This window comes from Tenrec ecaudatus, chromosome 16, assembly GCF_050624435.1.
Source record: "Tenrec ecaudatus isolate mTenEca1 chromosome 16, mTenEca1.hap1, whole genome shotgun sequence".
NCBI lineage: Eukaryota > Metazoa > Chordata > Mammalia > Afrosoricida > Tenrecidae > Tenrec > Tenrec ecaudatus.
Window position 1 is genome coordinate 19,679,757 of NC_134545.1, and position 23,718 is coordinate 19,703,474.

At 58.3% G+C, this 23,718-nt stretch overlaps 3 protein-coding genes across 9 annotated transcripts; 2 read left to right on the forward strand and 1 right to left on the reverse strand.

Annotated features, from left to right (window-relative positions):
- Positions 1–283: 283 nt before the first annotated feature.
- LOC142428990 (tubulin alpha-3 chain) lies at positions 284–3,688 on the forward strand. The gene is made up of 4 exons (XM_075533926.1): positions 284–475; positions 732–880; positions 1,154–1,834; positions 3,312–3,688. The coding sequence occupies exons 1-4, from the start codon at positions 355–357 to the stop codon at positions 3,606–3,608; spliced, it is 1,248 nt and encodes a 415-aa protein (XP_075390041.1). The 5' UTR covers positions 284–354; the 3' UTR covers positions 3,609–3,688.
- A 1,182-nt stretch (positions 3,689–4,870) lies between these two features.
- On the forward strand, positions 4,871–7,120 carry THAP7 (THAP domain containing 7). Of its 3 annotated transcripts, none has more exons than XM_075534430.1 (4): positions 4,871–5,144; positions 5,448–5,603; positions 6,113–6,253; positions 6,427–7,120. In XM_075534430.1, the coding sequence occupies exons 1-4, from the start codon at positions 5,065–5,067 to the stop codon at positions 6,989–6,991; spliced, it is 942 nt and encodes a 313-aa protein (XP_075390545.1). In that variant the 5' UTR covers positions 4,871–5,064; the 3' UTR covers positions 6,992–7,120. The 3 variants fall into 3 exon arrangements, with proteins under 3 accessions (XP_075390545.1, XP_075390543.1, XP_075390544.1); XM_075534428.1 differs by lacking the exon at positions 4,871–5,144 and adding an exon at positions 5,168–5,321; XM_075534429.1 differs by lacking the exon at positions 4,871–5,144 and having other exon boundaries at positions 5,344–5,603.
- A 1,357-nt stretch (positions 7,121–8,477) lies between these two features.
- LZTR1 (leucine zipper like post translational regulator 1) lies at positions 8,478–22,462 on the reverse strand. 5 transcript variants are annotated; one of them, XM_075533808.1, is made up of 21 exons: positions 22,196–22,461; positions 21,850–21,912; positions 17,867–17,923; positions 17,132–17,211; positions 16,740–16,848; positions 15,559–15,642; positions 14,217–14,274; positions 13,308–13,447; positions 12,716–12,917; positions 12,393–12,548; positions 12,012–12,122; positions 11,695–11,787; positions 11,519–11,614; positions 11,265–11,430; positions 11,013–11,182; positions 10,776–10,932; positions 10,016–10,142; positions 9,778–9,927; positions 9,257–9,362; positions 9,099–9,195; positions 8,478–8,990 (listed from the first exon to the last, which is right to left on the reverse strand). In XM_075533808.1, exons 1-21 carry the CDS (start codon positions 22,393–22,395, stop codon positions 8,941–8,943), a joined length of 2,472 nt encoding a protein of 823 aa, XP_075389923.1. In that variant the 5' UTR covers positions 22,396–22,461; the 3' UTR covers positions 8,478–8,940. The 5 variants fall into 5 exon arrangements, with proteins under 5 accessions (XP_075389923.1, XP_075389926.1, XP_075389925.1 ...); XM_075533807.1 differs by having other exon boundaries at positions 8,479–8,990; positions 9,099–9,179; positions 22,196–22,460; XM_075533811.1 differs by lacking the exon at positions 9,778–9,927 and having other exon boundaries at positions 22,196–22,462.
- Positions 22,463–23,718: the final 1,256 nt, after the last annotated feature.

Sequence of the window (23,718 nt, forward strand, 5' to 3'; positions counted from 1 at the left end):
CTGACCTGCTTGACTGTCCTCTCCAACATGGGAAGCTGTCGATACTCATGTATGACCGTGCTTCAGTCCCATGGCTTTCCCAAACTTTCTTTCCCAAGGGACTCCGAGGGCCCTCTGTGTGGTTTTGTAAAGCAGCTTGTGATGTTCACACACTAGGCAGTAAGGGTTAATCCCAGAAGCCACACGAAGACGAAAGACCGTAGTTTCTAACTGCCTGGAAACGGACGATGTCCCTTTGGTTGTGGTTCACAGCGCGAGTGCATCTCCATCCACGTGGGGCAGGCTGGTGTCCAGATTGGCAATGCATGCTGGGAGCTGTACTGCCTGGAACATGGGATCCAGCCCGATGGACAGATGCCCAGTGACAAAACCATCGGCGGCGGGGATGACTCGTTCAACACGTTCTTCAGCGAGACCGGGGCTGGCAAGCACGTGCCCAGGGCGGTGTTTGTGGACCTGGAGCCCACCGTGGTTGGTGAGTCTGGGCAAGGGTTTGCACCAAAGCCCCACACAGGCCCCTGGGAGTCCCTGTGGAGAGGGCAGGACGCACAGCCCCGGCCGCGTGCTCAGCGTGGTCAGGGGAGAGGGTGAAAGTGGCAGTGATTGAAGAGTCCGTGGAGTATGGCTTCTCCCCTGCAGGAGGATGGGCTGACTGTGGGGTGGCTCCAGGCTGACTCCTGGGAGCTGGAAGTTGGCACGGGCGAGGCTGACCACTCTGGGTCTCTATGCAGATGAAGTGCGCACCGGGACCTACCGGCAGCTCTTCCACCCGGAGCAGCTCATCACCGGCAAGGAAGACGCAGCCAATAACTACGCCAGAGGCCACTACACCATCGGCAAAGAGATCGTCGACCTGGTGCTGGACCGGATCCGCAAGCTGGTGAGCGGAGGGTCCTGGAAGGCCCCTTGCGAGGGTGGCCCTGGACAGAAAGAGGTGGTGTGGGCAGCCTTGGGGCCGGGACTGAGTTCACGTGCGCTGCCTGCGGTCTCCCTTGCAGTGGGCCTTGGGAGTTGCGTCCCTGGGTCCCGGGGGTCCTCTTGTGCGTGCTCTGTTTGTGGCGCTGTTGGTGATCAGGGAGGCAGCAGTGTAGACCCTGCAGAGGGAAGCCAGCGACCTGGGCTGGATGGGCACTGACCATGCGCTCTCCCGCAGGCGGACCTGTGCACCGGCCTGCAGGGCTTCCTGATCTTCCACAGCTTTGGGGGCGGCACCGGCTCAGGCTTCGCCTCCCTGCTGATGGAGCGGCTCTCGGTGGACTACGGCAAGAAGTCCAAGCTGGAGTTCGCCATCTACCCGGCGCCCCAGGTCTCCACGGCCGTGGTCGAGCCCTACAACTCCATCCTGACCACCCACACCACCCTGGAGCACTCCGACTGCGCCTTCATGGTGGACAACGAGGCCATCTATGACATCTGTCGGCGCAACCTGGACATCGAGCGGCCCACCTACACCAACCTCAACCGTCTGATCGGGCAGATCGTGTCCTCCATCACGGCCTCGCTGCGCTTCGACGGCGCCCTGAACGTGGACTTGACTGAGTTCCAGACCAACCTGGTCCCCTACCCGCGCATCCACTTCCCCCTGGCCACGTACGCCCCGGTCATCTCGGCCGAGAAGGCCTACCACGAGCAGCTGTCCGTGGCCGAGATCACCAACGCCTGCTTTGAGCCGGCCAACCAGATGGTGAAGTGCGACCCTCGCCACGGCAAGTACATGGCCTGCTGCATGCTCTACCGGGGGGACGTGGTCCCCAAAGACGTCAACGCGGCCATCGCCACCATCAAGACCAAGCGCACCATCCAGTTTGTGGACTGGTGCCCAACTGGATTTAAGGTAGGAGTGGGTGGTTGGCGTTGGGACTGGCAGGAAGCAAGAGAGTCTGTGGAAACACAGAGTCCCTCAGGACTCCACTCTCCAAAAAGAAGGTCCCTGTTCACAGCAGCTAGACCGAAGGGAGAACCAATTCAGAAAACAGTTTATTAAGGGCCTGTTTTTGATCGATCACTCATCTCCCCCTGACTTCTTAAAAGTGTCCTGCACGGTTCACTGGGTGGTGAGACTTTACCTTAATTATCCTTAGATGACAGGTGGGATGTCTGTAAGGTCTGCATGTGGGAAATTGCTGTCTGTCCTCCACCTGGCTCCCCTGCTCTGCCTGTGGGCGGGTGTTAATGTGTTTCGCAGTGGTGTTTTTCAAGCACAGGTAGGCTTCTATAAAGAGACAGTCATTAATATTCATGGTGCAGACTTGCCTGAGGGTGAGGGACAGGTTGCTGCTGTTTCTTCACCCCGGCTGGGGACTGTCTTTTGCACAGCACAGCACACGCTATTTCGGGGGCTCCCTCAGGCATCTTTAGTCTCGCAGTCAAAGATCTACCAGTAGGAAAGTTCGTGCCTTGAAGACCCTCCACATTGTAGGCTGTCAGGCCCGTGGGACTTCTTGTGCTTATCAGGGGAAGTTCCTTCACCTTTCTGCCCTTCTTTGTGAAGAGCCCCTGTCCATACTGGCTGAGTGTGTTAGACAAAGCTTCCACATGGAGGGGAGCCGCTGAGCCTCATTGTTAGTAAACCTGGGAAATCCTCTGATGTTGGCAAGATGCTGAGGCCAGCCCATCCCATCATTCCAGATGGAAAAGGACAGGTGAGAAAGCAGGCCCACCTTAACCTCTATAGTTTTTCTTAAAATGTAAAGCAAAGCAATATAAACTGTCCAGTGTATTTAACTCTCCGGGAAGTATCCCCTAATTCTCACCGACCTGGGTAGGTTTCCATTCTCTGTCTCCATGTCTGAGTGGCCTCTGGACATAGAGCAGATACTTCCCATCCAGAAGCACTGTGTCTCTGTTACTCAGTTCACTTTTGAAAAACTAATTCCATAGAATGCACGTTGTTTTCCATCTATAACAGTCCTGAAGGCTAAGGCCTCTCCTGGTTTCTGATGTTTATGTGCCTGCTACCCTCGTCTCTCTGACTCTGGCTGATGTTAGTTTGTCCTTGAAACACCACTCAGAAGTGATGGGGTGTAGGACCCACCCTAATTAAAAAAAAAACAACCACCCCTATTTCCAAACATCCTATTTACAAATTCAGGGATTAGGATTTTTTTTTCCCCCAGGGATTAGGATTTCTGCGTGTAACTTTTGAGGGGAGAGTTGGGGTTGAGACAGGGATACCACGCATCCATAAACTTCGGTTGTAGAAGAGTGATGTGGTTATGTTTTTAAGTGCCGGTGTCTGGCCCCCAAGTCCCTGGCTGCTGGCTTGTCTTTCTTGAATCCAGTATAAAGTTGATCTTCCTCTTGTCTGACAGGTGGGCATCAACTACCAGCCCCCCACCGTGGTCCCCGGGGGAGACCTGGCCAAGGTACAGCGTGCCGTGTGTATGTTGAGCAACACCACAGCCATCGCCGAGGCCTGGGCTCGCCTGGACCACAAGTTCGACCTCATGTATGCCAAGCGCGCCTTCGTGCACTGGTACGTGGGCGAAGGCATGGAGGAAGGGGAGTTCTCCGAGGCCCGGGAGGACCTGGCTGCGCTGGAGAAGGATTACGAAGAGGTGGGCGTGGACTCCGTGGAAGCAGAGGCCGAGGAAGGAGAAGAGTACTAGGTGCAGTGGCCTCCAGCCCTTTGTCCCCCACTCCCTGTAAGATGACAGATTCACCTATTAAAGTTTCTGTATCAAAACAACCTCTGTCTTTTGTGTGTCATTTGGGCCAAGTGTCCAATCCAGGAAGGAAAACACCATCACATCTCAGAACAAACATGATAAGCACGTTGCTTACTGCAGTACTTTTTAAGGTGACCAGATTTTAACATTGGAAAAGTGGGACACCAGCAGGACACCATTGATAAAACTCATCCTTGTGAAATAGCCACATGGCAGCCAAAAACTGTATACCCTAGCTTGTGCATTCTTTCCAAAAATCAGGGCTTTATTAAAATGCCGTGGAACTCAGGAAAAATTTTTAAAAATCAGTATGTCTGGTCACTTTACTGGCTCAGGAGGACACAAAAAAACTTTATTTCAAATCATTTAAACGTGAAATCTAACTTTCCAGGCTCAGTGACCTTTGGTGAGATAGTCCCATTCGTTTTGCCCAGAGAGGGAGCTGACAGTGTGGAGTTCACCCCTTTTTTGTCAGATGGGGACAGTGGGGACCACTTCTGAGACTTCCTGAAAGCTCAGTGTTCCTGTCTCAGGCTGCCACTGCAGGGTCTCTGAGCATGTGGCTCAGTGTCCCCTAAACTGGCCTGCAGAGACCAAGAAAGTACCTGCCGCCTCCCAGAGCCCCACGTTCACACAGCCTGGCAGGTTTAGAGGTCACGATATTCTGTGAGGAGGCACACTGGCTGCCTGTACCTTGGAGTGTGGCTGGGACCTTGGAAAGCGGGCGTGGTGTTTACTGCTTTGGGTGACTTGGTGACCCATGCACAAGGGAAGACTGTCTTGAACCCCACCTCGTGGGCCTGTGCCTAGCTGGGGTGCAGGGCAAGTGGGATTTCTCACTGGCCTGGAGAAAATGCTCAGGCTTGAAGCACAGCCGCACCAGATGCAAAGCAAAGCAAAGCACGTTGGTTTTCTCCCATCAATTGGTCGTTTCTCCTGATGCCCTGGCTCCATGTAACCAAAGCGTGCTTTTTAAAGCCACTCCCGTGGGGGTCAATTGGCCACGCAGCCACGTCCCGTTGTACAGGGGACGGTCCCCAGGGTTCCTGGGGCTGGGTTTTTCCGACAGCATCTATTCTGCAAGGAAAACAAGCGGCACTTGCCCCCAGCACAGCCCCCCAGGACCGCTCTCGCCCCGCCCAGCGCCGGGCACCGCGCGCACCGGCGTCTCGCTCGTCTCAACTTCCGCCGCGCGCCACTCCTCGCGAGACTTCGGCGGCACAGCAATGGCGAGATCGTGAGGACGGCAGACGGGGTTCCGGAGGCCGGACAGTGGCGCGACCGGGCCCGGGGGGACCCCCGACCAGCTAGAGCCCCTGGAGCGGGGCGGCGGCCGGGGCGCGAGGCCCTGGGGACCCGAACGGGCGCCCTTACCCCGCCCCCGCCGCTCCCCCAGATGCCGCGTCACTGCTCGGCCGCCGGCTGCTGCACACGGGACACGCGCGAAACGCGCAACCGCGGCATCTCCTTCCACAGGTCAGCGCGCGTGCGTGCTGGCGCGCCCGAGGCCCACAGGCGCATGCGCCGGCTCGGACGCCCGCCCTCTCCGGTGGGGGCGGGCCTCGAACCCGCGGGGAGGGGAGGGGGCGGGAGCGCGGAGGCGGCGGTGTCCTCGGGTCCCGGAGCGAGCGCTGGGGAAGGGCGGAGTGCGAGGTGGGCCGGCTGGACCCCCCCCCCCCCCACGTCCCCGCGACCCATGCCGCCGCGCCGGCCGCTGCCCCCCTCGAGGACTCTCTGCTCGGGGCCCCGGCCGGCGCTCAGGGCTGTGTGGCCCCGCAGGCTCCCCAAGAAGGACAACCCGCGGCGAGGCCTGTGGTTGGCCAACTGCCAGCGGCTGGACCCCAGCGGCCAGGGCCTTTGGGACCCGGCGTCCGAGTACATCTACTTCTGCTCCAAGCACTTCGAAGACAACTGTTTCGAGCTGGTGGGAATCAGGTGCGAGGCCGTACGGGGGTGGGCGGGAGGTGATGGGGGACGGGTTACGGCCTGGTGCAGTGAACAAGCGAGGACCACCCCCCCTCCCTTCCAAGCCACGAGGCTGTCTGCCCAGCACACCTATAAAGGCAGCAACCCTGGTAGCACAATGAGTTAAGTACTGCTCACTAATTGCTTTGTAGAACAAATTTAGGCTGTCTGCCCCTATCAAGGTTTACCACCTGGGAAACCCCAGGAAGTCGTTCTGCCCTGTCCTGGGTCAGAGCGCATTGGACTTGCAGCGTCTATTAGGGTGCTTCAGGTGGTCCACTGCCACATGAGTCCCGAAGAGACTTACAGGGCAGAGCCGATCCCATTGCCTGACCCTGTGTCCCCCAGGCTCCTTTCTGCAGGCCACCTTGCACCCGCCACCCTGGGCCAGGGTGCTGGCAGATGCCCCCGTAAGCATGCCCAGGACTGGTCTGCCTCAGGTATCTGCTCGCCACTCATTCAGGCTGTTTCACCCCCAGTGGGTATCACAGGCTGAAGGAGGGGGCGGTGCCCACCATATTCAACTCTTTCTCCAAGTCACGCCGGGCCTGCAAGACCAAGGCCCGAAGTTACTCCCTTGGCCCTCTTGACCTCAGCCGGCTCCAGCTATGCAGGAAACGGTATGTGCCACTTGACCACCGGTCTCCAGAGATGGGGTTTAGGGGTCCATGCCTGTGTGACAAGAATAGTGTTCTGGGCCTGAGTGTGTAGGGGGCCTTCCTGGAAGGCTGGTGAAGTGGGTGTTGGCACAGCCTTCACTTGGCCTGTCAGGCTCCCTCTCGCTCTCATCCAGGTGCTCTGAGAGCCGGGGACCCACAGCTCCGTTTTCTCCGCCCCCTCCTGTGGACGTCCCTTGCTTCCCTGTGGAAGAGGCCTCTGCTCCGGCAGCTCTGCCGGCCTCCCCCGCTGGAAGGCTGGAGCCAGGCCTCAGCAGCCCCTTCTCAGACCTCCTGGGACCCGTGGGCGCCCAGGCAGATGAAGCTGGCTGCAGCACCCAGCCCTCTCCAGAGCGTGAGCCGGAGCGGCAGCCCTCCCCTCTGGAGCCTCGGCCGGTCTCCCCCTCGGCCTACATGCTGCGCCTGCCACCCCCTGCAGGGGCCTACATCCAGAGTGAACACAGCTACCAAGTGGGCAGTGCCCTCCTCTGGAAGCGGCGGGCAGAGGCAGCCCTCGATGCCCTGGACAAGGCCCAGCGCCAGCTGCAAGCCTGTAAGCGGCGGGAGCAGCGGCTACGGCTGCGACTGACCAAGCTGCAGCAAGAGCGGGCTCGGGAGAAGCGGGCCCAGGCAGACGCCCGAGAGACTCTGAAGGAGCACGTGCAGGACTTCGCCATGCAGCTGGGCAGCAGCGTGGCCTGAGACGGGCAGTAAGCCTTCGGCCAACAGGCAACATCTACCAGGGCCTGCATTTCCGCCCAGAGGAACCTGAACTGAGCTGTGTCCCCCAGACTTGGCCAGACACCACAATAAAGTGGCTGCTTGTGAGAGGCCCACTGTCTGGCTCTGATGGGGCTGCACCTCCACAATCACCAGTCCCATTCATTCCCTAGATAATGGAGGGGCTGGAGCACAGGCCACCAAGACCAGAAACAAACACACACACATACACACACACACACCTCCCCACCCCCTACCTCTGTTATATTGCTGCTTGTTCTTGGTACTGCATGGGCGGGAGGCCAGCATGTGCTCAGAAGGAGAGGGCTCCAGGGTGGAGACTGGTACCTGCCCTGCAGGAATCTGAAGACTAAAAGTTACAAAACAAAGCCAGTTCCTTCAAGCCGGTTCCCACTCAGTCACCGGACAGCAGAGACCAGTCCGACAGTTTCAGAAGCTGTCAGTGTTCCCAGCAGCAGCCAGCCTCGGGTCACAAGGAGCAGCTTGTGGTTGGTAGCCCAACACTTTAACCAGTGGGCCACCAGGGCTCCTGGAGGAGGACAGGGTGGTGGTATGGCCAAAGCAGCCACAGACACCCTGTCCTTGGGGTGGGGAATGGCCTTGACTGAAACAAGCTGGCTCTCTGGAAGCACTCCCAGAGCCCAGGCCTGACTGCCCATGGCACGTGTGCCCCCTTTCTAACAAGCCAGTCTGTGGGGCAGTCCAAGTGGGCCCTACACAACTGGGTCCCAGCCTCTAGTCCCCATGGGGCGGGGCAGTCTCCACCTGAGACACAAGCCCCAAAGGCTGCACTCTGGTGGTGGGGTAGACAGTGGTGGGAGCACACACGCAGTTCTAGACTCCTGGAAATGGGCTGGTGGGGGTGGGGTAATCTTGGTGGGTCTCTATTGAGTCACCTCTAGACGGGCTTGAGGGTCCCCTGAGTGTAAACTTTGAGGGTGGGTACAGCTTCCAGGTGCCTTCTGGAAAGGGTAAGGTGTGGAGACCAGTATCCTGTAGGGTCCTGGGTGCAGGGCATGATGTATAATCCCCTCTCCTCCATGAAGGACCCATGCTGGGCCCCTGCATGTACCCCCTCCTGAGCGATCATCCCCCCCATCACCTTTTGTGCTTGCCGCTGCCCACCAGAGCTCCCCCAGTGAATAGCGTACCACAGCACCTCCTGCTGGCTACCTCGTCTCCCCTAGCTCATCGTTTTGGCTCCAGGCTGTGTCCCAACTTGCTTGGCCAGAGAATCTTGCACACAACTGTCAGGACCCAGAGGGACTAGTCAGACTTTGCTGGGTCTACTTCTTGAACACTCCCAAGGCCTCTGCAAGGTACTGGTGGAGGGGAGGGGCTGTGCCCCACTTCTCAGCTGGGTCAATGCCAGCCTGTCTACATCAGGCCCTGCTGAGCTGACCCTCCAGGGGTGGGCACAGGTGGAGACAGACGCGGTGAAGTGGGTGTTCAGCTCTGCTGGTCTTTACTGTGGCATTCCAGTGACAAGTGAACACTGGGGGGGGGGGGGGGGGGAAGGTGCAAAGCAAGTCCCCCTGGAGCCAGTCCCCAACCACCTGCAGTTCATCTCTGGATCACTGGTCCCGTCAGACTTGGGGTGGGTGGCCATGCACAGACCACCCCTACCCTGCCTCCTCTCAGGGTCTGCAAGACCAACAACACACTCTTCCCCCCGAGTGGACAACGGCCAGGAGGACCCTCAGCTGAGCATGGCTCAGCATGGGACCTGGGACCATGTCCTCAGCAGCGGAATGTGGTTTCTGACACCCACACACCCCTCAGCTCTCTTCAGGGTCTCTGGGCCACTCTCGCCCCATAGGCTGGTGCCTGCCGCCTGGGGGCCTCAGATGTCCGCGCCCAGCTCTGCACACTGCTTGTCAGAGATGTGAGAAGCCAGGGAGTCGAGGATGTCAATCAGCAATTGCTGGCTCAGCAACCGTAGCGTGGGCAGCTTGGAGACCTGCAGGAGTGACCGCGGGGAAGGTTCAGGAGAGCCCCCAGGGCAGGCCACGGGGTGCAGGAACTGCCTGTCCCAGGGCCCGCCCCACTGCGCCACTGCCAGGCTGACCTTGGTGAACTGGTGCACGATGATGTGTAGGCAGTGGCGCTTCATGTCCAGTGCCTGAGTCTTGTCGGCAGCCTCCAGGATCTGGAAGAGCAGGTGCCTGAGCCTCAAACTCTAGCAGCACTGGGAAGAGGGGTGACCCTGGCCAGCGGGCGGCTTACCTGCAGCACATTCTCCACCGTCACGTTCATCTCCAGGTTCTGCTTGCAGTAAGCCTGCAACCGGTTGTTGTAGAAGCCGTAGTAGTAGGGAGCAGCAAACAGGTAGCTGGGGCAGGTTAAGGAGCTGCCAAAAAGGGGCCCTTCCTTGCCGTCCCTCCCCTGGACCATCAATAAAGAGCATCCCAGAACCAGGGTGATGGCCCCAGACCATGGAAGGGGCTGGCCCAGGGCCTGGGGGAGTAGGGGTTGAGTTTAAATCTTAGCTGAGTCCATCTTCTGAAAGCAAAGGTTCTGATCCACTTAGTGGCACAGAACCCTCCCTTCAGAAGCAGGTCGTTACGCCTTGGCCCCCTGCGGGATGTCCTGGGGAGTTCATGCCTGGAGCCCCACTAAATGCCTGCAAGGCCACATCCTGTGCTTGGCCATGGGCTCCCAGCCGTCTCCCAACTGCAAAGCCCCCTGCAGCCCCCTCTGGGCACCAGGGTGGGGTGGGGGTAGGGCTGGGGACCAAGTAAGGATGCAGCGAGTCCTCTGGTGGCATGTTGACCTCGCCGTAGTAGATGTAGCGCAACATGGACTCGAAGGCCTGCCTGCTGGGCACCATCTCCCCGATGGAGATGTTCACCTGCCCATCCTCGGGCATGAAGGAGCGGAACATGGCCTCAAAGTAGCTGCGGGCAGGGTGCCAGCTGGGGGCTCAGCTAGCGGGGCCAGAGGCCAGTCCCCAGCCCACCCTTGCCTACCCTGCCCCGTACCTACCTGGAGCGGGCAGCCAGGATGGCCTTATGTGCTGGCCTCGGGGACCCATCCAGCAGCAGCGTGATGTCACAAAACTCCGCCCCTGCCCCCTCCAAGTAGGCCTTCATGTCCTGGATCAGTGATGTGCCTAAGGGTGGGGCCACAGGTCTGAGCAGACCTCCAGCCAGCCCACTTCCTCCTGGGCCTGCTCAGGCTCTGTGTCCCTGCACAGCTGTCCACCCCATCCCCGGCACGAGGCCACCACAGGCCCTGGACTTCTCAGTCCTCACATGTGCTCTGGGGACCCACAGTTGACTTTGCACTCTCCTTGCCTGGCTGTGCAGCTCACGGCCCCTGGCTGTGGCCAGCATGGGAATCCCTGGGGCCCAGAGAGCTCAGAGCCTACAATTGTCACAGGTCAGGAGGGGCCGGTGTGGGTGGGATCTGCAGCCTGTACCTCTCACTGGGCCCCCAAAAGATGACTCGTGCCCTCGTTTCCCACATCACCAAGCTTGGAAGCCATCAGATCTGACCCCGCCCACCAGCCGGAGTGGGCCCTGTCTCCACCCCAGCCAACGGCTCAAGACTCACTATATCCACCCCCCCACCCTACCCCCCACCTGCTAGGGCCAGCCCTGTGGCCAGGCGGGGCCGTGGGCATGCTGGGGAGACATCTGTGGTTCCACTGTTGCTCCGTCATCTGAGGGCCCCCATGGTAACTAGGCAGGCCAGGCCCCACCCCGGGAAGGGGAGAAGGAGTGGAGGGGGGCGGTACCCCTACCTATGTCCACAGGCTGATCTGAAGGGGCCCGTGAGGGCGCCTGCTGCTTCCGCCGCACGATCTCCACGATGAGCGGGGACGCGAGGCCCTCGAACTCCTTCATCATGATCACCTGGTTGAAGTGGGACTCCTTCACCACGAAGTTCAGGCAGTGCTCCTGGAGATGGGGGAAAGTGGTGAGGCCCAGCTGGGACCGTGCAGACAGGGGTGGGGTGTCCCCTCCCGGGCCCCCAGCACCTTTAGCTGGCCCAGCTGCAACCTGGCGGCGCTCTCGCACACAAGCAGCACGTTCTGCAGGTCCACGGAGGCCTCGATGTACTGCCGGCACAGCTGCTCCAGCCGGCACAGCTGGAAGCCCAGGGCCAGCTTGTACACGTCCATGATGAGCAGCACGTCTTCCACGTGACCTGCACACAGGCCCCGCCCCGGGGGTCTGTCAGGTGGCCCTGGCCTCGCCCTGTGGCCCCGCCCGCCCCGGCCCGCCCGGACCTTTCCGCGGGTACTGGATCTTGTCCGTGTAGAGGAACTGCATGAGCACCTCGAAGGGTCGAGCCTCAGCCTCCGGGATGGCCACAGGCAGCAGCGGGGGCCGGCCGCCCCCCGAGACCCCGCCAGCGGCCTCCCCGGGACCCAGGGCGGCTTCCTCTTCTAGCTTCTGTCGGGAGGAGAGGGAGGTCCAGAGTCCTGCAGGTGGGCTTGGGGGCAGGCCATGGGGCAGGGCGAGGGCCCCCCCAGAATCTCACCTGAGCCAGCCTCTCTCGAGCCTGCGCAATCTTCCTGCGCAGCCAGCGGCTCCTGGCCGTGACGATGGCCACGTGGCCCTGCACACACTCCTCCTTCTGAAACACAAGCGGGCTTTGGTGGAGGATGCCCCAGCACAGGCTCCTTACCCCCGCCCCCAAACTGGCTGGGCACCCACCTCACCCAGGACGAACTCCACGTCGCAGAACTGACGGCTCTCCCACAGTCGCCCATAGTCCTCATGCAGGGTGCATTTGGGGTAACACGAAAACTGGGGGCAAGGGGGGGGTTGGCAGTGCCAGAGTTAGCCAAGCTGTCCCTCGGCTGGCACTGGCCCCCAAACAGCTAGCTCCCCTTAACAAATAGGGGCACCCCAAGGCCTCAGGTCCAAGGGTCTACAGCCGCCGGCCTCCTTCTCGCCTGTCCCAGGGCTGGTACCACCACTCTGGCCTGCATCCCGGACCACCGCACGCCCAGCAGGCCCCACGCCCGCACCTGGAACCTGTACATCTCCCCGCTGCGGATGTTGTTGTCCATGGTGCCCCCGAAGATATACATGGCATCAGAGATGACAGCGGCTGCATGGAAGAGCCTCCCGCTAGGGAGCTGGGGCAGGGAGCAAGTTGATTACGAATTGGGTTGCTAACTGCAATGTCAGCAGTTCGAAACCACCAGCCCCTCCGAGGGAGGCAGATCCGGCCTTCTGGTGTAAAGAGTACCAGTCTCGGAAACCCACAGGGGCAGTTCTACCCTGTCCTGCAGGGTCCCCATGAGTCAGCATCAACTCCATAGCAGTGATTTTTTTTTTTTAAGTTTGGGAGTGAACTAATAGACTCTGCCAGGGGGTTGGGGTGTTGGGGCCCAGGGACACCTCACCTCCGACGCAGGCTGGGTGGGCTGCTTGGCTGTCATAGGGCCAAAGTCCAGGCCGAACACATCGCGGGACTTCTTAAAGCCGCCACGCTCCTCGGGAGCCAGGGCCGAGGCCTCCTCAGAGGCGGACGCTCGCTCTGGCAGCTCCGCCCCGCCAACCTTGGGAGAGAGGGGCAGGAGCGTGAGACCAGCCCAGTGCCAAGCAGCACGCTGTGGTTCTGGGGCAGGGGGTGGGTACAGTCTGTGGCTGAGGACCAGCACAGAGGAGACCTGGCACATGAGGAAAGGCCAGTGGGCGCTCTGAGACGGGCCAGGCTAGCACCCACCTCGCTGTCAGAGCTGGGCTGCACCACCTCCCAGGTCTGGAAGTCCACGTCATAGCAGTGCAGCTCGTTGGGCAGCTTGTTGTCGGCCGCACCCCCAAACACATAGAGGTGGCGGTCAAAGGCCACCATGGTATGCCCATAGCGCCGCTGTGGGGGTGGCGGGGAGCCCCGGAGCAGGTGTTCTGTGGGGATCCGAGTCCACCTGGGGGGACAGAGTCCTGCAGGCATGGGCGGCTGCAGACCTACCCGCAATGCAATGCCCACAACACTCCTACCCAGAAAGCCTAACTTCAGGTTCAGAGTGGCTGTCGTGGGTTCTGGAGCCTATGCGCTGCCCATCTCGGGCACTGCCCACACAGTACTGACAGCCTAGTCAACTGTCCTGGATGCCCACTCGGCTGACCCCGGCCCTCTGGATTTCTTGGTCACAGCAGAGAAAAAATTGAGTACAGTCCTGGGGGCCGGGGGACAAGGGAATGTGTATCCAGCAGTCTGGGGTGGGCTGGGGCAGCGATGCCTGCGACTGGGTCACCCACCTACGACTGCCCAGGGTCCCCACTCAACAAGGTGCCACACCCACCGGCGCACTCACGTCTTGTCCTTGAATTCAAACTGGAAGAGGTTGTTGGTGATCTTAGCCCCGCTCTGGCCCGAAAACACGAACATCTTGTCTCGACACACGGCCACAGGGAAGTTACAGCAGGAAGGGGGGATCTCCCCGCTCTGGGCCACCTGCGGGTGGGGGGAGGGGAACATGGGCCTGCTCAGCCTGGGCCCTTCCAGGACGGGGCTCCGATGGTGGCATGGAGGCGGCCCTGGGTAAGACCACTCAAACCCATGGCCACCAAGGCCAGCCAGACTCAAAACAACCCTGCAGGGCAGATGGAGCCGCCCCCTGGGGTTTCTGAGCCTGCAGCACTTTCCAAGGACCCGCCAGCCTCAGCTTTCCCTTCCAAGTTCAGGGGGCCACGCTTAACCCGCAGTGTCACCAGGGACCCCTCTCCTCGGATGAAGGCTGGCCCATGAATGTTCTTCAAGGCAAGTTCCTAGATGGGGGAAGAGCTCACAGGCAGGGGAGTCTGAAGTCAGCCCAGGTACACATCACCTGTAGGCCCACAGGAGCAGGTTTGGGCTCCACAGGGTTCCCAGGGGCTGGGGGGATTGGGGGGAGAGCAGATTACCAGGCACCACTAGGTGGAGTCTAAGTCCTAACCTTTCAGTGGGCGGCTGGGTGTGTTTGCCCTCTGGCCACAGGGTGGCTGCAGGTGTGGCCTGCGGGGGGCTGACCTCATGGCTAGGAGGAGAAGGAACATTGCTGGCCCGTCCAGAACAATGGTGCTACAGGCTAAGGGACTTGGGGACACCAGTGACCAGGACATTGGAAAATAGAGGTTAGGCACAAATGGTGTGTTTGAGCACAGCCAGAGGAGGGGGCTGGGAAGGGACTAGGCTTAGGGGTGGAGGCAGCCAGCCTGGTCCCCCCGACCCGCGGCACTCTTACCTCCTCCCAGCATGTGAGCTCCCGGTCCTGGAGGCCGACGGTCCACATGTCGTTCAATCTGGATTGGGGCGGAAAGTGACCATCACCACTGGGTGGCCATCACTGCTGGCTGGCCCTCACCACTGAAGCTGGTTGTCAGGGAGGGAGTAGGAGGCGCTCGGAAGAAGCTTCCACCGAAGAGGGCTATTGTCCCCTTGGGCTGTGACATGTTCACAGGAGCCACCTGCAGCAGGGGATCCTTCGATGCTACGGTTTGGGGACCATGCGGCAGATCATTCACTCGTGGGCAGAGTGCAGGAGCACAAGGAAGGGACAAGGAATGGGGGCCCGGGGTTATGGAAGGTTGAACAGGTTGTCACGGTTGGTGATCCCTCCAGTGGCCTTAAATGGACTGTCAGTGTCCTCAGTGACAAGTCATCAACAACAACAACAAATATATATATATACATACACACACATATGTAACACTTTAATAAGGTAACTAAACAAGCCAATAAACATAAATTAAATGCAGGGGGAGGGGAACAAATGGGAAACTCAGGGAGGCGGGGATGAACCATGTACCATGGTGGGGACTTCGATCGGTGACAAAAAACAAGATGCGTTTGAACCATTCGATGGAAACTCATCTGCTGTGTCACCTTGTACCCCAAGACCCAAGCTCACGGCCATCAGGCAGGCCGACTGAGTGACCCCATAGGGCAGAGTAGAACGGTGAGTCTACAGCTCAGACGGCCTCCTCTTTCTCCCTCCAAGTGGCTGGTGGGTTTGAACGAGCAGCCTTGCAGCAAGCAACCCAGTGCTTAACCCACAGTGCTACGAGGGCTCGGTAACCGTCCCCCAGTTCACAGTCAGGTTACAAATCATAAGCACAATGAGAAGGGCAGCAAAGTCGGTTTTCTATAACAAGGAGGGGAGTCCTTGGGGCAGAAGCAGGGCTCCAGAGGCTGCCTACTGCCCACCAGCCCTCAGGGCCCGTCCTTGATGGGACCTTAACTGTCCTTGCTCTCTCTCTCTCTCTCTCTCTCTCTGAAACTCTGTTGGGTTCTGGCCCCTTTGAGCTAGGGCCACGCACCCCCTCGGACCAAGACATACACACAGGCTGGCCTCAATGCCCTCCCGTCAGGGGACTGAAGGGGCCCAGCCCTGCTGATCTCGGTGGCATCGGGTGGGGATCCTTTCAGCCTGCCAAGAGAGTCGAGTGCCACCCCACCCTCCCCAAAAACCCCTGGGCAGGCCAAGTGTCATTCAAACCCCAAGCCCACAGGGTTGCCCATGGCCTGTCCCACTCCTCTACCCTCGGTGGCCGAGCAGAAGCAAGGCACACAGGGCAAGTCCCTACCTGGCGTTGCCGTCATAGCCGGCGAAGATCCAGAGCTTGTCATTGTACACGGTGGCGCCATGTGCGGATCTAGCAACTGGCAACCTAGGTTATGGGGGGAGGGGGACAGGAGTGAGGGAGCCAGGCTGCCCATGCACCCCACCCTCACAGCCTCACCTCCCAGCATGCTGTGCAAGACCCTGCCTGGGACCTCATGGTGCCTGACCCCCAGGCTCTGAGGGCGCCCTCAGACTGGGCCTGGGAGACGGCACAGGTGGTACCACGACCTGCCACTCTGGATGATGAAGGATGTTCCTTCACTTTTTGGTCATTGACACACTGTTCTAGAGCAGCAGTTCTCAACCTGTGGGTCGTGACCCCTTTGGGGGCCAAATGACCCTTTTACAGGGGTCGTCCAATTCAAAGCAGTAGCAACATGGCAGTGATGAAGTAGCAACAAAAATAATTTTGTGGTTGGGAGGTCACCACCACATGAGGAACTGTATGAAAGGGTCTCGGCATTAGGAAGGTTGAGAACCGCTGTTTTAGAGCAATCTGGGCATCCTGGCAGCTCCAGAACCCCCTCCACATGGCTAAGAACGACGCAGGGGGGAGCTTGCAGCAGGCAGGACTGGGGGTACCCATCAGTGACCTGTCTCTTCTAGTCTCTGGAGAGAGGCAGGCCTTGGGAGCCAGGGATTTCCCAGGTGGTGTGGGCAGGGAACAAGCTCAGCGGCTACCCAGATGGGCAGCACCCTGAGTCCACCCAGGGGCCCGTCAGAAGCATGGCCTGGAGAGCCACTACCCGAAAACTTGCTCCCGGTCGAGTGGCCACCGACTCATAGTGACCCCACAGGACAGGGCAGAACTGTCCCTGTGAGTTTCCGAGACAAGAACACTTTACAGGAATGCAGAGCCTGTCTTCTCCCCAAGGAGCGGTTTGGTGGTTTTGAACTGCCAACTTTGTGGATAGCGGCCCCATGAATTCCCCATTACATCAACCAGGCTCCTCCTCCAGAGAACTAGCCATGGAAAACTATGGGGTACACGTCAGCCCTGACAGCAACTAGTTCCATTTGTTTTCAACCAAGTTCCAGTCAGCCTCCGCCTGTGATACTCAGGGTAGCAGGGGGGTTTGGGGGGGGTGGGGGGCAGCTCCCCTGCTCCTTAGGGCCCAGAGGAGTCTTTGGTGAACTGCTTACCGTCCTTCAATCTTCCACTCCGTCCACTGGCCAGTTGCAAACTTGTATTCAAACAGGTCGTTTTTATTTTTCAAGTTGGAATTTGAGTAAATGTCTCCGGTGTAGCCCCCTGGGCAGAGAGGAGAAACAGTTTTGCCCAAAGGTAGCGGCACCAAAGAGCCTTCAGGCCCCCTGGAGATGGGGGTCAGGGGGCCTCGGGGGACACATGGAGCCTGCTGAGATGCTCCTCCACAAGGGTGGGGGGGGACACCAATTGCCTGTCTAGGGTCCAGGAAAGGCAGCCCACTGTCCCCTGACCCTGCAGAGAGCAGGCCAACTAACCCCAGATCATCCCATCTTTTGAGAGCCCAGGGGTCAGGAGAGCGTGTGGGCAGGGCCCGCAGGTTGCTTACCGAAGACAAACATGCTACTCCCATAGACGACGGCCGAGTGGTGGTAGCGGGGAGCTGGCGGGGTCCCAGTCGTGAAAGCTCTAGGATCAGAGGTGGGGAATGGGTGATGGTAGGCTTGGCACACACCAGCCCCCCAAGTCCCCAGGCATCCTCTCATGCTTTGGACTTCTGGGGTACTGCCTGGGACATGATAGAAGTTTTTTATTTTTTTAAATCACCAAGAATTGTGAGTGAAAAATGGAACCAAAAGATAAGTGAATGTTGCCAGCACCTTCTGGAAACATCCTCTAGAAAGAACACTGTCTTTGTGAACTATCATGTCCACTGGCTGAGGGCTCGGTCAGTCTGCCATGTGGGCAGAACAGGGGCTCCTGGCACCATGGAGCCAGCATGGAGCTAAGGGGCACAAACATACAAGGCCCAGGAAGGGCAGGTGTATGGGCCACGCCACCCATCTGTCTGAGGGAGCCCACCAGAGGCCAGGTCTCCTACAAAGGGTGAAGGGAGCCCAGAGGAACCACCAGCCGGCCTTCGCCCAAAGGACCCCTGGGAGAGAAGTGAGGGGCCCGAACTGCTCCCTGACATGCCCTGTTGTGACTTAGGCAACATTGTCCTGGAGGGTCAGGGGAGAGCTGGAAGGCGCTCTGCAACCGTGGGCTGCCCAGCTCCGAGAGGCTTCTGGCATTTCCGGGGCTGTATGAGGGACGGCGGGGACCTGGAGCCAAGGACTCCCACCTGCACCAGGAGCAGTCCTTCACGTCGAAACGCAGCAGGTCATTCAGCATCGTCTTCCTGTACCGAGCCAGAAAGAGAGTGAGTGTGTGCGTGTGCATGAGAGTCAGCCCTGCCCCAGGAACTTCAGGACGCACAGCGGGTGGGGGAAGAGGCTACTCTGAGGGCTGGCTGAACCCTCTGGAAGGCACCCCAGGGGGGCCAGGGCCAGCCTGCCCAGGGCCATGACTCAAGTGTGATCACGACACCCCCCCACCCAGGTGCTAAATGTAGTGGCCATGGGACAGAGTCACACCCCTTACATGCTCTGGCCCCAGTGTCCACCCCGCTCCCAGGTTGCTCCACTACTGGGGGATGCTCCACCCCGGGGCTGATCCATCTGCCTCCCTTCACTGGAGAAGCACATTCCACCCACCAAGCATCAAGAGCCCACACAGCAAAAAGCAAGCTCCTGGTTCATGGCAGCCCCAGTCAGGCGTCCGGGCCCCTCCTCATGGCGCCACCCAGACAGAGTGTTAGTTGCGAGATTCAGCCGGCTGCCTTGGCCCCAGATGCACAACAGGGGCGCAAGAGCAGGAAACAGCGCCATCCGAGGAGGGGCTGCAGGCAGAACCCCTGTGATCCAGAGGCTGACTGCCAGGCAGTTCTTCCTCTCTTGTTTAGGTCAAGAAGCTCTGCTGAAACCTCTTCAGCAGCTTAGCCCCACACAAGGCTCCCCAGAGAGAGGCGAGGGTGAAGAGGGTGGCAGTATTTCCAGGGAGCTGCCAGGAATCCAACCCAGGTCACCCACAGGTGGTGGTTGTCAGGTGCTGTTGGTCAGTGCAGGCTCACAGCACCCTGATGCACAACAGAAAGAAACAGCGTCCAGTCCTGTGCCATCCTCCCATTGTTCTGAGGCTGAAAGCCATGGATCAGCCACGGGGTCTGTCCAACTCATTCAGGGCCTTCCTCTTTTCCGTTGCCCCTCCACTTGACCAAGCGTGATGTCCTTCTCCAGGGACTGGTCTCTCCTGACAACACGTCCAAACGGAGAGCAAGAATTCTGCCACACGGAGAGCAATGAATTCTGCCATTCGGCCACCAATGCTTTGCACAACTGCCCCTGACCCTCTAGGATAGAACATGCCCCCCCGAAAAAAATAGGTTCTGAGAAAGACGTCTTTGCCGGAATTCTCAAAACTCACTGCCATCCAATTGATCCCTATAGAGCAGGGTAGATCTGCCCCTATGGGTTTCTGAGATTCTCTTTATGGGAGTTTTTACTCCCCCATCTTTCTCCTGCAGAGCTGCTGGTGGTTTCGAACTGCTGACCTTAAGGTTAGCAGCCCAACACATAACCACTATGCAGGAGTAGACAAACTTATCTTTCTCTCTCAGAACAGCTGATGGATTTAAACCCCAGTGTGGGAGTTACATCATCTGGTGTCAATTTGCGACTTGAGAGGATTAAGAGTGAAGGGGGTGGAGTCTGGTCTGTCAATCAGGTGATAGCCAATGGGGCCTCTGTGTGGGCATAGCCTTCTCCTGAGAATTCTGGGAATTCCTGAATTTCCTCCTTGGAGGTAGGAGAGTGTCTCTCTCTCTCTTTCTCTTCTCCTCTCCTCTCCTCTCCTCTCCTCTCCTCTCCTCTCCTCTCCTCTCCTCTCCTCTCCTCTTCTCTTCTCTTCTCTCTCTCTCTCTCTCTCTCTCTCTCTCTCTCTCTCTCTCTCTCGGCTCACTCCCTTGGAGACTCTACTGACAACGCTCACTCTCTGTGAGACATTCAGAGGAGAAGCCACATAAAGCTACCCTGTGACAGTCCGTTTAGAAGCTGAAGGAACCATGTAGAGACCCCTGCCAGTGCCGAGATGCTTACACTGCCACTGGATCCAGAAGACTTTCCACCCACTGGCCTGTGATCTTCCTGCATTCGGCATCATTGCATGTGTTTCATGAGTCAGAGAGGACTTTGTAGATTGGTATTGGACATATAGGCTAATATTAGACTTATGGACTTGATCTGGGCTGGGCTCCGATGTTTTCTCAATATTCAAATGCTCTTAAATATAAAATTCTTTCTTATACACATGTGTGTTTATGAATTTATTTCTCTGGTATACCCAAAGTAACACACCAGGGTTCACTGCCATTGAGTTGATGCCAATTCACAGTGACCCTCCAGGACAGGACTGAACTGCCCCAATGAGATTCCGAGACTATAATTCTTCAGAGGAGCAGGTGATTGTTTCAAACTACTGACCTTGTGGTTAGCAGCCCACTGTGTAACCACTAGGCCAGTAGGACTCCTTTAACCCACGGTAAGGCACTGGAAGGTGCCATGTACGTGGGAGAAAAGCAAGGCAGTCAGGCTGGTTAAACTGCCTGCTGGAGCCCAGCACCATAGAGGGCAGGGGTCCACACTTCAGCCATACCTCCTGCTGGCTGCCCACCCTTCCAGAGCCCCCAAGCAATGAGGGAGGGAGCCCAGCAGCACACCAGACGTGCCCAGTTCTGCCCAGGTCCTCACCTGTGCCCATCCTCTCTTCCTCTCCTGGATCACTCCAACTCCTCTCTCAGATCAGTCCTGCCTAAGCGGACATACCCACTGCCCCACCTCCCCATCCCCGCCCAGGCTCAGGCATGGTCTTAGTCACCCTCACAGAGCCCTTTCAGAGAAGCATCTGCCACCCCTTAGAAACCTAACTAGGGATAGTTAGGAACCCGGTGTAGTGGTTATCTGTTGTGCTGCTAAGCCCAAGGTCAGTAGTTCGAAACCACCAGCCGCTCCGAGGGAGAAAGACAAGGCTTTCTACTCCCGTAAAGATGGACAGTCCCAGAATCTACCCTGGCCTGCAGGGTTGTCTTATATGAGTCAGACTGCACTTGATGGCAGTGAGTGTGGCCTGTGTTTGGGGATGGTTTGAGTCATGGGTGTGTGCTGCCAGCTGGGCATGGGGTATTTGCCAGGAGTCAACAGCAGATTGGGAAAGGTCTTCACAAATCAGGTGAGGCACAGGAACTAAATAAAACCAGGCCTTCTCTGGTGCCAAGCACCCACAGGCAAGGCCCGGGAGGGCAGCGCTGGTAACTGCCTGGCATGGGAGGCAGCAAGGAAAGCTGTGTTATTTTCAAAACTTCATTGGTCTGCTTGCTCAGAATGCGAAGGCCAGCTATCTCTCTTAGCTCCCCCACCACAAGGTGTGCTGCGGGGTTCTCTGTAACCACTCAGGGCTTCCCCTGAGGAAGTCCAGAGCAGCTATGTGAGGCCCAGAAATCCAGCATGCCTGCCTCACCAACACACAGCCAACCAACTGCCCTCAAGGTCAATGCTGACTCACAACAACCCTACAGCACAGAGCAAGATTGCCCTGGTGGATTTCCAAGACCGTCACTCTTTCCGGGAGTAGAAAGCCTCATGTTTCTCCCGAGGAGTGGCTGTGGGTTTCAATCTGCTGACCTTGTAGTTAGCAACCCAACACAAAGCCACTATGCCACCAGGGCTCCTCCAGTCTTCAGAGGCCTGCGTGAGTACAGAGGGTCTGACTTCTTTGAGTCAGTTCTGACTCCGAGGCACCCCCTAGAGCAGGGTAAAAAAAGGACTCCCTGGGATTTCCCATCCTCTCACCTAGTGGGAGCTGACTCCCTCATCTCTCTCCTGTAGCTCAGTTTGTGGGGGGGGGGATATTGTGCACCCTAAGTCCCAGAATTCCTGTTGCTGGAATAATAGTCAGCCCACATTCCCCCTAACAAATAAACAACAACAAAATCCACTACCAGGGAGTCCATTCTAACTCATAACGGACCCTCCCAACCAACAACCCTCACCAGTGTTGGGGAAGATAAATGCGGGGGGCAGGGGGTGTCACACCCTTACAGGTGGGGAAACTGAGGCATAGGGTGTCCAGCAAACACCTGGGAGGGCAGTCGTGTCCCTACAGAGGTGGGCGCCCCTGCTAAGCTTCTATGTATCTCCCGGTACCGGCTAGCTCATGATCAGACTCACTCACCCGTTGTCGCCTCCAAAAACATAGATGGCATCTTTATAGGCTACCACGGTGTGCTTGCTGCGCCTGGAGAGAAGGGAGTGGGGTGGCCAGAAGAGAAGACTCAGAACAGCCACAGAAATAAGACCACCAAGTTCTCCCAGTACCCCCTGACTCCGCCCACAAGAGCACCCGGAGCCTTGGTCTGAACCCCTCATATCATTTCGCCCTAAGACCGCAGCCCAGGTCACCCTGCTCTGGGGCCCCTGAACCCCTTAAGCGCCTCTCCCCCTTGATCAGCTTCCACCCCAGGAACTGCATCCCAGCCTCGCCCCTGGATCCCGCAATAGGACACCGAACCCCAGCGTACCTAGCGCCCACGAACTCATCGCAGGGCGGGAGGCGCCGCCAACGATGCACAGTCTCGAAGGGCCCGAAATTAAGCGTCAGGTACTCAACGCTGTCGGAGCAACTGTGATCAAAGTCTACGTTTGGGGCCACTTTGGACCGCACGCCGCCTACCAGGGCTCCGGCCCCAATCGGGCCCCCAGAGCCGCCTGGCCCGGCCATCTCTGCACTGCCGCTGGGTCTGGGACGCGCGGCCACCGCCCCAAGTTGCCCAAGACTACATTTCCCGGCGACCCTTGTGCCGGCGGCGCGACACTTCCGGGTTCGCCACGTTTCCGCTCGCAGCCGCTTCCGGATTGGCCCACGCAACACGTGACATGGCGGGATTCTGGGCCCAACTTCCCGAAGGAGCGTCTATCTCGTCGAGACGCGTTTTCCGGCGGAGTACGCACTCGGTTCCCGTCGCCAAGGGCCACGCCGCACGGGAATGTTTCGCGTCCGGCCTGCATTACCCAGCATGCTACGTGCTTGCGTGGCTCCTGCTGTTACTGTCTCCCGCGCCCGCGACCCCAGAGGGGAGGCCTCCGCACATGACCTGGGCGTCCCCGTCCTGCTTGCACCCTGAGCCCTGGCCACGTAGATTCTTGGTGGAGCTCCAAGGGCCCATTCTCATTGCACCCTTCTACTTGGGTACTTTTGAGCTCACCGCAAGGTCGGGAGTTCAAAACCACCTGCTGCCCGGTGGGAGAAAGATGAGACATCTGCTTCCATTAAGATTTACAGCCTCCCCTTACGGAAGGGTCTCCGGGTGGAGATGAGTCAGTCGGTGGGCAGAGTGGCAACGATGAAATATACAACTTTCCCCTAGTTCTTAAATGCTTCCTTCCTCCCCCCCCCCCCCATCATGATCCCAATTCTACCTTACAAATCCGGCTAGACCGGAGGATGTACACTGGTACAGATAGGAACTGGAAACACGGGGAATCCAGGACAGATGATCTCTTCAGGACCAGTGGTGAGAGTGGGGATACCGGGAAGATGGGGTAGAAAGGGGGAACCAAGTACAAGGATCTACATATAACCCCCTCTCCGGGGGATGGACAACAGAAAAGTGGGTGAAGGGAGACGTAAGGTATGACAAAATAATAATAATTTATAACTTATCAAGGATTCATGAGGGAGTGGAGAAGAAATGAGCTGTTACCAAGGGCTCAAGTAGAAAACAAATGTTTTGAGAATGATGATGGCAACAAATGTACAAATGTGCTGGACACAATGAATGGGTATATGGATTGTGATGAGTTGTATGAGCCCCCAATAAAATGATTTTTTTTTTTAAGATTTACAGCTTCAGAAACCCACAGGAGCAGTTCTACCCTGCCCTATAGGGTCACTGAGTCTGAATCGCCTTGAAGGCAGTGAATTTGGTTTGGGTTTTCCTTTTTTGACAGCTTATGTATTCCAAACTACCCGCCGCCGAGAGAGAAAGAAGTGTCTTTCTACTCCTGTAAAGGCTTACAGCCTCTGGAACTCACCAGGGCAGCT